A 14,476-nucleotide genomic window follows, 5' to 3' on the forward strand; every position below is an offset into this window, starting at 1 on the left:
AGACTAAAAGAGGAAATATAGTTTTAATTACAGTCAGTGGCAAACCCACTTCGCTGCGGGTATTCTTCTTAAACGAATTTATGCGGTTATAGGATATCTAACATCAGAGACAATATATTAAGTACTTGAACATGTAGTATACATAAAGTAGTTGATATATAAATGTAGCATTGAATATATGAAAAGTTTCATAAAAAATAGTCTAAAAAAAGGTTCCAAACTGGGCAGTCTTGATGTAGCTATCGCTGCAGGTACAACACTAAGCAAAAACCACCAGATGCTAAGTGACTGTATGTCTTCGAAATTGCTCTATTGCTGCATGTTTAGGTCGTTTATCTTTGATCCAAATAACCTTAAAGCAAGTCTTTCTTAGCTAGGGATAAATGTTGACCCATATCGCAAATCAACGGAACTGGCACAACCTCTAATATCTCAATTCTTGACCCACATCACCAACCAACAGCAAAGCAGACAAAGTCAATACAAATTAAAGTCAAACATATATATAATTGGGCTAAAAATACTATACCAAATACTAAAAGAAACATAGTAGACAATTTTATTTGCGCATGAGACCGTACCTGCACTTTACAATACCCATGCTAAAATATGTCCAATTTTAACCCGAGCCCTCATCGTCGTTTTCTTCAACATCTACTTCACATTCCATATCGGGCGTAATGTCTATGCCATCTTCACCATCATCCCCAATCCTATGCAAGTTAGGCACATCAAATGTGCAATCATTCGAATAAGGACCAACTTGATCATCAACACTTCCCATGTCAAATACATCTCTTACTTTTACATGTCTCACGACCTCCCAATCTTTGTGCTTGGGATCTGTTATATAGAACACCTTATCAACTTGTGCTGCCAATACAAATGGATCATCCATTAAATTAGCCCCTGTATGTGCCTTGTATGAGAAATTAACCAATGTTAAACCATTATCTATCTTGCAGCCCCTATTGATGTCAACCCAATCACATTTGAATAAAACTACTCGGATTTGACCTGAGTAGTTTAACTCAATAATGTCATTCAATTTACCAAAGTAGTTAGTCACACCATGAACAGGCCTTCTATCTCGACTACTAGCGTAACTTGCACCTTCTACAGTAACAACGACACCACTATTTTGGGTTCTTAGTGATTTCTCTCGTTTTCTTGTGTGAAAACGATAACCCTTAACAAGGTAACCAGAGTATCGTTTCACACTTTTAAGTGGACCACGAGCAAGCCATTTTATCTCTTCCGTTACATCATCCCCTTGCTCTTCCATACGTGCAACCTACAACATGGTTGTTAATAGTCATTAAAGATATATCCCAAATAACAAATTATAACATATTTAATATTCATTTCGAAATACCCTTTTCTTGAACCAACCAGCAAACTGTTGGCAGTGAATCTTGTTCATTTCATAATCTGGCATCCGACGAGAACGGTTTTGTCCCTTGATTATGAGTTTGTGATCCCTAAGAAAATTCACATTATCAATTTTTTGTGATAAATGAATGAATAGGAAGAGTATCAAATAACAAGCATGGATTATTACTCTCGAAAAGGTGTAACTGACTCAACATTGAATAATACATAACGATGTGCTTGAGTGAGAGACTTCTCATCAATGTTTGAATTTGAAGATCTCCTTCTTTTGCGAATAGATACGCCCGAATGCAATTTATGACCTATGGCACGACCGGGACAAAGATTGTTGGATTCTTCAATGTGATTTTGGTGACCCTCATCATCATTCCTAATTGCTCTAGTGAAGACGGTTTCTACTTTTGATAGATACCTAGAGCAAAATGTTATACTTTCCTCAGCTAAATAACCTTCAGCAATTGATCCTTCAGGATGAGCTCTATTATGAACGTATGACTTAAGTTTCAAAAGGTCCCTGTTCATGTCATAATTACAAGTCACTGATCATTTGAAAACTAAAAAATGTAGCAAATAATGAATAAGATATATAGAAATGGTATTTACCTTTCAATAGGGTACATCCACCGAAATGCAACAGGACCTCCAAGCTTAACTTCTGTTGTTAAATGGATCACCAAGTGCACCATTACAGTAAAGAATGAAGGAGGAAATATCTTCTCTAGTTTGCATAAAGTGACAGCAACTTTAGACTCAATAAAATGCAGATCGACATCAGCTAAATCCTTGTAGCAAATGATCTTAAAAAAATTGCATAATTCAATTATAGCCGAGCTTACATGGTCTGGTAAAGTTCCACGTAACGCAATAGGCAAAAATTCTTGCATCAACAAGTGACAATCATAACTCTTCATCCCAATTAGTTTGCACTCATTTAACTGTACACATCGAGAGATATTAGATGAAAATTCATCGGGAGGTTTAATTGACTTAAGGGTTTTTAAAAATTCAGTCTTTTCACCCCGAGTCATTTGATAGCAAGCTTTTGGCATGAAGGTGATATTACTTCTAGGCCGCTTCTTTGGATGCAGTTCCTTTCTTATACCCATTTGTTGCAAGTCAAGTCTTGTTTTATAGTTATCTTTTGACTTTCCTTCTTGTCCCAATAAAGTCCCCACTATGTTGTCACAAACATTCTTTTCAATGTGCATAACATCAAGATTGTGACGCAACAACAAATGCTCCCAATATGGCAACATAAAAAAATTACTTTTCTTTTTCCATGGACCAGGGACATCCTTGTCGACAAGAAATTCAGTGTTATCTAGTTGTTGTAGAACCTCCTCTCCAGAAGAAGGAATAGGAGCAACTCTAAATTCATGGTGTCCAACAAAGGATCTTGTATCTGAACGCCAACGATGGTCAGATGGAAGCCACCTTCGATGACACATGTAACAGTACTTTCGTCCGTGACTAAGCCAATTGGAATCGGTATCAAAACCACATACAGGACATGCAAGTGCTCCTTTAGTGCTCCACCCGGACAGATTGGCATAGCCTGGAAAGTCAGATATGGTAGAAATAATAGATGCCTTCAACTGGAAGTATTGTTTCGTTGAGGCATCAAATGTAGAAACTCCATCTTCCCATAACTCCTTCAATTCTTTTATCAAAGGTTGCATATACACATCTATCTTGTTTCCTGGACCATTGGGACCTGGGATGATTAAAGAAAGAATAAAATTTGGTTGCTTCATAACCAACCATGGTGGCAAATTGTAAGGAATAAGAAAAACTGGCCAAGTACTGTGTGACGAATTCATTGACCTAAATGGGTTGAAGCCATCACTTGCAAGAGCTAGACGAACATTACGGGGATCACTAGCAAATTCGGGAAACTTTTCATCAAAATCTTTCCAAACTAACGCATCTGCTGGATTGGATGCCGCAATTTGCCATCTTTCACACGGTCAATATGATGCCAGTTCATAAGATTAGACGTCTTTGATGACATAAACAATCTTTGAAGTCTAGGTTTTAAAGGAAACCATCTTAATATTTTACAAGCCTTCTTCTTGGGAGGACTCTCTTCATCTTCTGGACTAGCTTCATAAACTTTCCATCTAGAAGATCCACAAAAAGAACAAACTTCATCTTTCTCTTTATCATCCCAGAACAACATGCAACCATTACGACATGTATGGATTTTTTCATATCTTAATCCCAAGCTTGCCATGATTTTCTTCACTTGATGCGTTGTTTTAGGTAACAAATTTCCTTTAGGTAACAAATCCTTCAGAAACTCTAACAACATAGTGAAAGATTTGCTACTCCATCCATTGAGACATTTTAATTGGTACAAACGCACAACACAAGATAACTTGTTGTATTTGCAATTCTGGTACACCTTTTCTTCAGCTTCCTTGACAAGGTCATCAAATTCGCTTCTTCTGGTATTCGTCTCTTCACTATTATTTGAAGCGGTCTCATGCATCTCGACTCCAATTCCACCTTCTGTTTCAAATATATCATCCAACATTTCATGCATTTCATGGCGTAATATCTCCTCTTCCTCGTCATAGGTTGTGGTTGTTGATGCAACCGTTGTGCCTTCTCCATGATATACCCATTTCCAGTATTCAGGTCGGAACCCTGAACATATAAGGTGATCTAGAACAGTTTGTCTACTCTTATATTTCATGTTTAGACAACTTGTACATGGACACTTTATCAACGTCCCATTCACACATGCTCTCTCAAATGCAAAATTTAAGAAGGTCTGCACCCCATTAACAAAAGTTTGACTTGATCTTGGTGCAAGGTACATCCATGATCTGTCCATTACTATTCATAATGAAACATAACAAACTTTGTAAGTATTAATCATATAATCAGGATTCATCTTCTAAATTGCAAATTATTACAATATATAAGAAGATTTTCAAGATTGTTAAAAATCTATTACTAAACTAAACTAGTTGTACGCATAAAAACAAAACATTCATATCAATTTCAAAGCTGATGATATCATGCTTTAGTTCACACATTTAGACGTACAATTCTCAGAACATATAATGGAACTAAGATTTAGGACAGCAACAAACAACTAGTGATGCTATTTAATTTAAATTGGTTCACTAATTGTACAAAAGCACCTTGAAACCTTCTTTCTGTCAAATTACATATATAGACATATAAAGAACCGTAAATGCACATACACATGTAGGCACTGATCAGTATAGTTTCAGAACTAGTATGGTTTCAGAACTAGTATGGTTTCATAACTGAAGTAATCTAATATTCGTCACAGATACTTGCTAATCAAGCTAGAACAATTAAGAAAATTGAAAGGCCACAGATTGGGTTTTAATTATAACGTGAATAGTATGCACATGGGATCTTTAATCAAATAATAGAGCAGAAGAATCAATGATATATAATTCAAACTAGAAAAAAAAAACACAAACACATATAGATCGTTGCACATGTACACACAATCACACACTAATGATCAATTGAACATAACTGTTTGCTTTTTACCATTTACTGACCTAGGATTGAAGGCGGTTATAGTTGCGATTAAACCAATCGTAACCCTTATGGTCGTCCTAGGTATCCCTTCAATTACCAGCGATTGAATCCCTCTAGTGATTGAACAAGTCGTCCAGTTCAGTCTTCCCTTTAATCACCGGAGTTAACAATACGTATTGCAGTTTGATCTATTGAGGAAGAGGGAAACTGTTTTAAGAATCAGGAGCCCAATTAAAAAAGTAAAATTTTAGAGATTTAAATAAATTATATTTACAAATTCCATACTTCCATTTATCAAAATATTAATCTTAATTTCAAATTTTAATTATATACATTCGTTATTGTGTTATTTAATGTCTTGAGTGTTACATAAAAATTTAAAAGTTAAATCATATTTAGAGGGAAACTAAAATAATTTATGCAAAAAAATTATAAATAAATTAAATGAGAAACATATATTTATTTTAAAACTAAAATTATCTCACTGATGGTCCTTTAGGCACCTTGCTGGTTGATTACGATCAATCATGTTTGATTAGGTCACTGATTGTGAGCTACAATTAATGATAATTCGAGACCATTGACTGTTGTACTTGGTTATGGTGGTCGATTAGTGCCAATGATATGGTGAATTTGGGCGGTTGACATTCAATTATCGCCATTAAAGGTAAATACAGGTTATGAATGGCCCATTATGGTTGGTTAGGATTTATGGTGGTCGATTATGATTAATGGTCATCAACTAGGGTCATTGGTGGTGAATTAGAGTCAATGGTGATCAGCTAAGGCCAATTAAGTCAAACTTATCATCCACAATCAATTGTGGTTCAAATGATAGTTAATTATGTTAAATTATCATAAAAAAATAGTGACTAATAGTCATATGATAGTTAATTGTGGTAAATTCTCATCAAAAATAGCGACTAATAGAGTAATAGTCGTATACGGGTGTATATAGCCCGTTATGATTTGTTATGGATCGGTATGACTTACAATGTATATAGCCCGTTATGACTTCTTATGGATCGTTATGACTTACAATGGACCCATTACGACTCATCAACGTGACCCGTTCTAGCCCGATCATTCCTTGTGGTTTGGTCACTTTAGTACAAAACGCAAACCTTTTGAATCTAGGTCTATATGGTTTCAATTTTGTTTGCCATTTTCATTCAAAATCAAAATTTGGTCAGATTTTTCAGTTAACATCCAGCTTTTTTTTCTTTTTCCTCCCTTTTAGTGAAGGGCAAAATGGTCATTTTTTTAAATTTTTTATAATAAAACGTTAAAAAACCTTTTTGCCCTTCATTAAAGGGAGAAAAAAGAGAAAAAAAACTGGATTAGTGCCAATGATAGTGAATTTGGGCGGTTGATACAGGTTATCGCCATTAAAGGTAAATACAGGTTATGGATGGCCCATTATGGTTGGTTAGGATTTATGGTGGTCGATTATGATTAATGGTCATCAACTAGGGTCATTGGTGGTGAATTAGAGTCAATGGTGATCAGTTAAGGCCAATTAAGTCAAACTTATCAACCACAAATCAGTTGTGGTTCAAATGATAGTTAATTATTTTAAATTATCATAAAAAATAGTGACTAATAGTCATATGATAGTTAATTGTGGTAAATTCTCATAAAAAATAACGACTAATAGAGTAATAGTCATATACGGGTGTATATAGCCCGTTATGACATCTTATGGATCGTTATGACTTACAATGGACCCATTACGACTCATCAACGTGACCCGTTCTAGCCCGATCATTCCTTGTGGTTTGGTCACTTAGTACAAAACGCAAACCTTTTGAATCTAGGTCCATATGGCTTCAATTTTGTTGCCATTTTCATCCAAAATCAAATTTTGGTCAGATCTGTCAGTTAACATCCAACTTTTTTGTCTTTTTCCTCCCTTTTAATGAAGGGCAAAATGGTCAATTTTTTAAAAATTTTTATAATAAAACGTTAAAAGACCTTTTTGCCCTTCATTAAAGAGAGAAAAAAGACAAAAAAAACTGGATGTTAACTCAAAAATCTTACCAAAATTTGATTTTGGATGAAAATGACAACAAAATTGAAACCACAGGGACCCGGGTTCAAAAAGTTTAAAGTTTTAAACTAAAATGCCAAAAGTAACCAACCATCAAGGACCATTTTGAAAGTTTACTCTATTCAATATCTTGAGTATTACATAAAAATTTAAAAGTTAAATCGTATTTAGACAGAAACTAAATTAATTTATGCAAAAAAAAAAGTTTCTTTATAAATCAATTAAACAGGAAACATATATTTATTTTAAAATTGAAATTAACGTCATTTAAAGTCAATGAGGGTCACTGATAGTCCTTTAGGCACCTTGCTGGTTAATTACGATCAATGATGTTTGATTAGGTCACTGATTGTGAGCCATGATTAATGAAAATCCGAGGCTATTGATTGTTGTATTTGGTTATGGTGGTCGATTAGTACCAATGATAGTGAATTTGGGCGGTTGACATTCAATTATCGTCATTAAAGGTAAATATAGTTTATGAATGGCCCATTATAGTTGGTTAGGATTTATGGTGGTCGGTTATAATTAATGGTCATCAACTAGGGTCATTGGTAGTGAATAAGAGTCAACGGTGACCAGTTAAGGCCAATTAAGTCAAACCTGATCAACCACAATCAATGGCGGGTTAATGGTCTCTAATTGTTGAATAGGTTAATATTTTGACCGGCGAGGAGGTTTTGGACTAAATCCAACAAAACTTAACTCTATTAACTAATTGAGCCAGAGTGAAATAAATTGCCAACCATGTGGACTACTTTTGAAAAAGTCATAAGTTAACAAGTACTTTTAACAATTAAAAAAAACCCTTTTGGAGTTAAATATGTGGCACTTCGTTTAAAACATTAAAACTCCACTTGCACAACTATATATGAATTCTATGTGGGACTTTGTTTAAAACATTAAAATTCCACTTGCACATATACCATTATTATTGATCATTTTCCATAAGCTTTACCTTTCAGCTATGATTGACGCTTGGGGTGCAAATGAGTTGAGCCAAGCCCGAGCTAGACCAGGCTCGAGCTGGAGCTCGTTTAACATATGAAAACTCGATCTCCAGCTCGGCTCGGGCTCGACTGATTTAATATTTATTAATTAATTTGTATTAATTATAATTATTATTATACATACAATTTAGTTATTTTTTTATATTTATATAAATGGTAATTATTATTATATAAATATATTTTAATATATTAATAAAAAATATATAAACAGAAAGCTCGGGCTCGTTTACCAAATGAGCTTGTTTTTAGACTCGGGATCGAGGTCGAGCTCGTTTAAGCTCGACTCGTTCGAGCTTTTTTTCGAGCCAATTGTTTGCACCCCTAAACTTGACGCACATGGTCCTTGTAAAAAAAAGTTCTCTTTATAAATTATACAATCAATAAATTCGTAACTGCAAAGGAGCAATTTGCCATGAAAAATACACTTACATGCTTCTTATTGTGATTTTCTTCTTCTTTTTTTTCTTACTTTTTGATTGCCTACGTTTGATGTAGAATTCTGAGCTTGATGCACGGGTTGGATGCCAAATTGAAATTATCGTCATTTATACAATACTATTTTATAATTGAATTTAACGGGAAACATATTTTATTTAAACTGAAATTATCATCATTTATAGTCAGTGAGGGTAAGGGGTACCAAACGGGTCGTGTTCAGATGCCTAAAATACCCGATTGCACGACGCATGCAACGTCTTCGGCTGCACGGCGCACGCAGCAGCAGCGGCATGACGCACGCAACAGCGGCTTCGGCTGCACGACGTTTGCAAAACCCACCCAACACGATCCGTTTGCCAAGCCTTAATCTATTTTTTTATCTTACCCGCTTGACCCATTAAAAAAATATATTCAAACAAGGCTACCAACAGAGTGTATAACAAGAACAAAGATTTAATGAATCTTTCTCAATGAAATGACAAAAAGATCACTTAAATGAAGAGCTAACGACCACTCCGTTTTAATTGTGCTATGATATTGCTAAGCAGCTGCATTTGGTCTTTAGGTAGTCTTCTTGTTTGCTGCTTCCTTCATCTGCATGTTGTAGGTTTAGATGTTAGAAAAGAAGCAGAAAAAATGATAAACATAAAGTGCACCCGTGCAACCTTCATCAGTTGTCGCGTTTGTAAAAATATAAAAGCTACCCAGAGCTAATTCACGTTAATAAATAGTAAAATCAGAGGAAGAAAATAGTTTTTGAAACTTGACAGCATGTTTATTGTTTTTTGGTCATGAAGTTATTTCGTCAGGTCGATAAATTTTATCTACAAGTTAAACGGGTCGGGTTAGTTGGGTCGGCTGCGCGGCGCACGCAGCTTCGTCATCGGCTGCGCGACGCACACAACAGCGTCATTTTTATGCGGTTCGGACTAATAAAGAAATATAATTTTAACTACAGTCGATGGTAAACCTGCTCGGCTCGGCTCGCGTTTGTAAAAATATAAAAGCGACCAGAGCTAAGTCATGTTAATAAATAGTAAAATCAGAGGCTGAAGTGTATAATGAAATAATAGTTTTTGAAACTTGACAGCATGTTTATTGTTTTTTGGTCATGAAGTTATTTCGTCAGGTCGATAAATTTTATCTACAAGTTAAACGGGTCGGGTTAGTTGGGTCGGCTGCGCGGCGCACGCATCAGCGGCGTCGGCTGGGCGGCACACGCGGCAGCGTCGTCGGCTGCGCGACGCACACAGCAGCGTCGTGTTTATGTGGTTTGGCGTCGGCTGCGCGCAGAAGCGGCAGCAGCCTCAGCTGTGCGGTGCACGCGGCAGCGTCGTCGTCTGCACGGCCGCACACAACAGCGGCGTCGGCTGCGCGACGCACGCAGCTTCGTCATCGGCTGCGCGACGCACACAACAGCGTCATTTTTATGCGGTTCAGACTAATAAAAGACTAGTCCGACTCCCCAATCCTATCAAGATTATGGTTAAAGCCGTAGGCCCGTACCCAACCCAACCGGTTTCATGTTTAGCAAATCAAAAGCTTCTGAAAGCAGGGGATAAAAACCTTTACATACAATACATATCGTGATATCATCTCATGATACTTTCATATTTTTTTTTTCAAAAATACACGACCATATTAATGTAACTATAACCATTGTAAATTACTTAAAGCTTTTCAAACTGACCAGCACATCTGCGATCCTCATACTCTAAAGATGTCACAGCCAGCCCTTCATTCTCATGTTTCTCCCATCCACCCGTATCCGCCATCAAATGGACAAATAATAAGCAACGGATGCCACCATGGAGATGAAAGTCAAAGCTGCCCACCAGCAAACGATAAGCGTTTTTTGCAGATCCTGCAAATGTACCTGCCCCAAAGAAAGGAAATCCTGCTGTTCAAAGAGAAACAAATTACCAATCATTGCTTGATCAAAGCTTTTAATTCAAATTGACAAAACAAGCGGGTCAGATAAGTGCAAAGTGAATTCAGGTAGAAACATGTCACTTTTAGTCTTGGTCAAAATGGGTCGGGCCAGGTTTACCCACAAACATTGATTTCCATCTCTAAAACAAAGTTCTTACAATGAATACAGATTGGGAGGCTATATGCCAAAGAAATAGACTTTTAGCGATTTTCGACCGGTGAGTTGTTCCTCTTTTATCTAAATTTCTTTTCTTGGACCCGTTTGAGGTATGACCAACCCAAATCAACCCATTCAGGTAGATATTATCAAAAAGTGTGCTTGTTAGACATTATCATGAATCTGACATCAAGCATCAGAGCCATCACATGGCTTTTCACCTGGACAACCAATCCATCTTAAATTGCAAGACTTGTTCATGCTAGACTAACTTATAGTTTGCACTTGCATGTTAAGGTTTCCTCTTAACAACTTGATATTCTCCACCATAATCAAATCATAACATAAGCATTTTATGTACCAATAGAAGGTATTAAAAGTAATAATTTAGCACACAACGGCGTCGTATTAATGCGGTTCAGCGTCGGCTGCACGCAGAAGCGGCGGCAGCGTCGGCTGCTCGATGCACCCGGCAGTGTCGTATTTATGCGGTTCGGACTAAAAAAGAAATATAATTTTAACTGATTCGGTGGTAAACCTGCTCGGCTCGGCTCAGCTCGTTTAGCATATGAAAGCTTTACATACAATATAACATAGATAAAAGATGGAAAGGGTAGTTACCAGCTTCTAAACTTAATAGAGCATGCACATATCGTGATATCATCTCACGATACTTTCATATTTTTTTTCAAAAATACACGACCAAATTAATGTAACTATAACCATTGTAACTTACTTAAAGCTTTTCAAACTGACCAGCGCAACTGCAATCCTCATTCTCTAAAGATGTCACACCCAGCCCTTCGTTCTCATATTTCGGCCATCCACCCGTATCCACCATCAAATGGACAAATAATAAACAACTGATGCCACCATGGAGATGATAGCCAAAGCTACTCACCAGCAAACGATAAGCGTTTTTTGAAGATTCTACAAATGAATCTGCCCCAAAGAAAGGAAACCCTGCTGTTCACAGGTTCAAAGAGAAACAAATTACCAATCAATGCTTGATCAAAGCTTTTAATTCAGGTTGACAAAACAAGCGGGTCAGATAAGTGCAAAGTGAATTCAGGTAGAAACATGTCACTTTTAGTCATGGGTCAGGCCAGGTTGACCCACAAACATTGATTTCCATCTCTAAAACAAAGTTCTTACAATGAATACAGATTGGGAGGCTATATGCCTAAGAAATAGACTTTTAGCGACTTTCAACCAGTAAGATTTGTTCCTCTTTTATCTAAATTTCTTTTATTTGACCCGTGTGAGGTACGACCAACCCAAATCAACCCATTCAGGTGGACATTATCAAAACGTGTGCTTGTTAGACATTATCATGAATCTGACATCAAGCATTAGAGCCATCACATGGCTTTTCACCTGGACAACCAATCCATCTTAAATTGCAAGGCTTGTTCATGTTAGACTAACTTATAGTTTGCACTTGCATGTTAAGGTTTTCCCTTAACATCTTCATATTCTACAGCATAATCAAATGATAACATAAGCATTATATATATCAATAGAAGGTATTAAAAGTAATAATTTAGTAACAACTCCTAGAAATCCGACGAATTATATATATAGACAATGAGTTTCACAAAGCCCTAGATACTTAAAAAGGGGATTAGCTAAATCAAGTTAATTTTTGTACCAAACACGTACAACCAAGTGTAGCTAGATTATATTGCACATCAAAACAGTACAAACAAATTACAAACAAATATTATGGCTTAAAAACAATATTAACCTACATTTCTAATCTGATTTGGCTTGTTACATCACAAATTCAAAGCTTTTTTAATAAGAACAACAAATATTTCACACAACTTTAGCAAACATTAGAACGGAAACAAGAAGCACATCAACATAATTTACAGAATTACAACTGAATATCTGCCAAATTGATGTCAGAAAAATCGTATTCAGACAAGAGCATAACAAGTGTGAAAGACTGATTCAGACACTTCCTTATCCAGTTAATCGGGCACAATAGCAACAACAGAAACATAATTTTTCAGCTGAACACCCTCCACTGAAAACTCTTATAAAAAATCGCCAACAGCATACTAACTTTTCAACCGAACAAGACCAAACTCTTATCTAAAATCGTATCTATAGTCGTAAATTTTGTGCCCCAGGCTAGGGCTAGGGTTTCGTTCTTTTTTTATGCCAGTGAAATAACTGATTGTAAACATACGTAAGAAAGATACACAGGAAATTTCAATTGCATATGATGCTAGTTAATAAAATCGGTTCTCAAACCCTAACCCTAGCCGTGCCATCCGGTTCAGCCAACATTGAATCAGCCAGATTAGCTGTGAGTTTTGCTTCATGGGTGACATATCTGTTGTTAAAAAAACATTTTGGTGGAGCAATACCGTGAAGAATACAACAAACAGAGAAAGAAAAAGATACCATGTCTTCTACGTGAAACTTGAATGTGAATGAGATTTTGGAGGGAATTAATTGATTTTGGGGGGAGATTTTTCATAAGGATTTTCGTGAAACGTGATTTTGGAGGGAGATGCTAATTGTGTTGTAAAGAGGGAAAACTAGGATAGGAAAAAAAGTTAATAAATTTTATAAAGGGTGGATAAAAGAGTAGATTTTAGAAATACTTGAAAATAGTGGCATATGTAAAATACCATTAAATATCATAGAGAATTTCAATGGCATATGTAAAGTGCCATTAAAATTTTGAAATAGTTCAATGGCATATGTAACGTGCCATTAAAAGTTTGAAATTGTGGCATAAGGACTAAATGTCACTAAAATTGTGTACTAAGCAAATATGGCATACACAAACTGCCACTAAAACCAAAATTAGTGGCACAAAAGCTAAATGCCATTAGAAGTGTGTGCCACTGAATGGACTTTTTTTTGTAGTGCTGGTTGCATCAATATCTTGTTTATTTAACATGTCGAAGAAATTTGGCGGTAGAACTGTCCAACGATAATCGTTTGACGACAGCGTCCTTGCATTCTCTCGTTCATACATGAGTTTGTTACACCATGCTTTTACGTGCTAAAAAATAACGGTAATTTATTTATTACAAAAATAATGAAACAGATTTTTATTACGAAAATATTTATTATTAAGGTACCGTTTTTTGAATAAAACCTGCTCCAGTAAATCCAAGCAGTCCCCCCACCAATCTTTTCCTAGTGGTGTTAACCCCGTGTATGAAGAATAGCAACTAGGATTATCCCCATCGTAGTAAAATTCAAGAACATTTGCAGACCATTGGCGATCCCAATTCTGTTGATTGATCGAAACGGAAGGAGGAATACTTGTCATTGGTAATGGAGGATATCACATGTATAATAAAGGTGGAAGTGACACATATATATATACACATAGAGACGAGTAGAAAAATATTTAATGTTTTTAAACCAAAAAAATACAATTACACTTCTAATACGGGATCATCATCATCAAGGTTGTTGTCAGTTGTAGTATCTGGTAACACGGAATCATAAAATAGTAAAGCTAGTTGACGTCGCATACGTTCCGCTGTTTTTTGAGTATCTTCATCATCGTTCAACGGTTTTTTATTTATCAACCTATAAAGAAATATGCAAACCCAAACCCCACAGTCTCCCAAAAATCCGGACTGTTGAGGAGCATCGGTTGCATAAATAACTCGGAAAGGGTAAGTTAACGGTAATGGCCTGTGGGCATTATAACCATGAGTTCGTAGCCAGTGGTCAAACACAAAATTTATATGACACACCACATCCGTTCTTTCCTTTTCCCTAGCATTTAAAAGGCTAAAACAGCAACAAATTAACACAGTTAGTAACATGTATCTTGGAGTACTAATTAGTTAAATCGGGCTAATACCTGTCGTATATCGTCAGCGTGTAATTGACAAGGTTGAAAACGCCTAAAAACCAGTGAGCACCTTCTATATACAACGGTACGTAAACCTATATAATTAGTACGCAAAATATTAAATTAATTCAATA

General features: G+C 36.0%; 3 protein-coding genes across 6 annotated transcripts; all 3 read right to left on the reverse strand.

The window, feature by feature from the left end:
• Positions 1 to 619: 619 nt before the first annotated feature.
• LOC110867214 lies at positions 620 to 3,212 on the reverse strand. The gene is made up of 4 exons (XM_022116343.1): positions 1,996 to 3,212; positions 1,583 to 1,906; positions 1,376 to 1,481; positions 620 to 1,294 (listed from the first exon to the last, which is right to left on the reverse strand). Exons 1-4 carry the CDS (start codon positions 3,210 to 3,212, stop codon positions 620 to 622), a joined length of 2,322 nt encoding a protein of 773 aa, XP_021972035.1.
• A 98-nt stretch (positions 3,213 to 3,310) lies between these two features.
• LOC110867216 lies at positions 3,311 to 4,231 on the reverse strand. The gene has a single exon (XM_022116344.1). It carries the CDS (start codon positions 4,229 to 4,231, stop codon positions 3,311 to 3,313), a length of 921 nt encoding a protein of 306 aa, XP_021972036.1.
• A 4,586-nt stretch (positions 4,232 to 8,817) lies between these two features.
• On the reverse strand, positions 8,818 to 12,887 carry LOC110869169. 4 transcript variants are annotated; one of them, XM_022118460.2, is made up of 4 exons: positions 12,776 to 12,886; positions 11,409 to 11,473; positions 10,109 to 10,294; positions 8,818 to 9,012 (listed from the first exon to the last, which is right to left on the reverse strand). In XM_022118460.2, exons 1-4 carry the CDS (start codon positions 12,847 to 12,849, stop codon positions 8,948 to 8,950), a joined length of 390 nt encoding a protein of 129 aa, XP_021974152.1. In that variant the 5' UTR covers positions 12,850 to 12,886; the 3' UTR covers positions 8,818 to 8,947. The 4 variants fall into 4 exon arrangements, 2 of the variants coding, with proteins under 2 accessions (XP_021974152.1, XP_021974153.1); XR_002552976.2 differs by having other exon boundaries at positions 10,089 to 10,294; positions 11,409 to 12,887; XR_002552974.2 differs by having other exon boundaries at positions 10,089 to 10,318; positions 11,244 to 12,887.
• Between the last annotated feature and the right edge of the window lie 1,589 nt (positions 12,888 to 14,476).

The sequence above is a fragment of the Helianthus annuus genome, chromosome 7, assembly GCF_002127325.2.
Source record: "Helianthus annuus cultivar XRQ/B chromosome 7, HanXRQr2.0-SUNRISE, whole genome shotgun sequence".
Taxonomy (NCBI): domain Eukaryota; kingdom Viridiplantae; phylum Streptophyta; class Magnoliopsida; order Asterales; family Asteraceae; genus Helianthus; species Helianthus annuus.

What these genes read in the sequence shown, in the direction of transcription:
- LOC110867216 (XM_022116344.1), bottom strand. Translation starts at nt 4,231, where the DNA reads ATGGACAGATCATGGATGTACCTTGCACCAAGATCAAGTCAAACTTTT.
- LOC110867214 (XM_022116343.1), bottom strand. Translation starts at nt 3,212, where the DNA reads ATGAATTCGTCACACAGTACTTGGCCAGTTTTTCTTATTCCTTACAAT. An exon ending in TATGTATTATTCAATGTTGA is followed by an intron (nt 1,482 to 1,582) that starts GTCAGTTACACC and finishes GAATTTTCTTAG; the next exon opens with GGATCACAAACTCATAATCA. An exon ending in CTGGTTGGTTCAAGAAAAGG is followed by an intron (nt 1,295 to 1,375) that starts GTATTTCGAAAT and finishes ACCATGTTGTAG; the next exon opens with GTTGCACGTATGGAAGAGCA.
- LOC110869169 (XM_022118460.2), bottom strand. Translation starts at nt 12,849, where the DNA reads ATGTCACCCATGAAGCAAAACTCACAGCTAATCTGGCTGATTCAATGT. An exon ending in AACCGGATGGCACGGCTAGG is followed by an intron (nt 11,474 to 12,775) that starts GTTAGGGTTTGA and finishes ACCTGTGAACAG; the next exon opens with CAGGGTTTCCTTTCTTTGGG. An exon ending in AAAACGCTTATCGTTTGCTG is followed by an intron (nt 10,295 to 11,408) that starts GTGAGTAGCTTT and finishes TCTTTGGGGCAG; the next exon opens with GTACATTTGCAGGATCTGCA.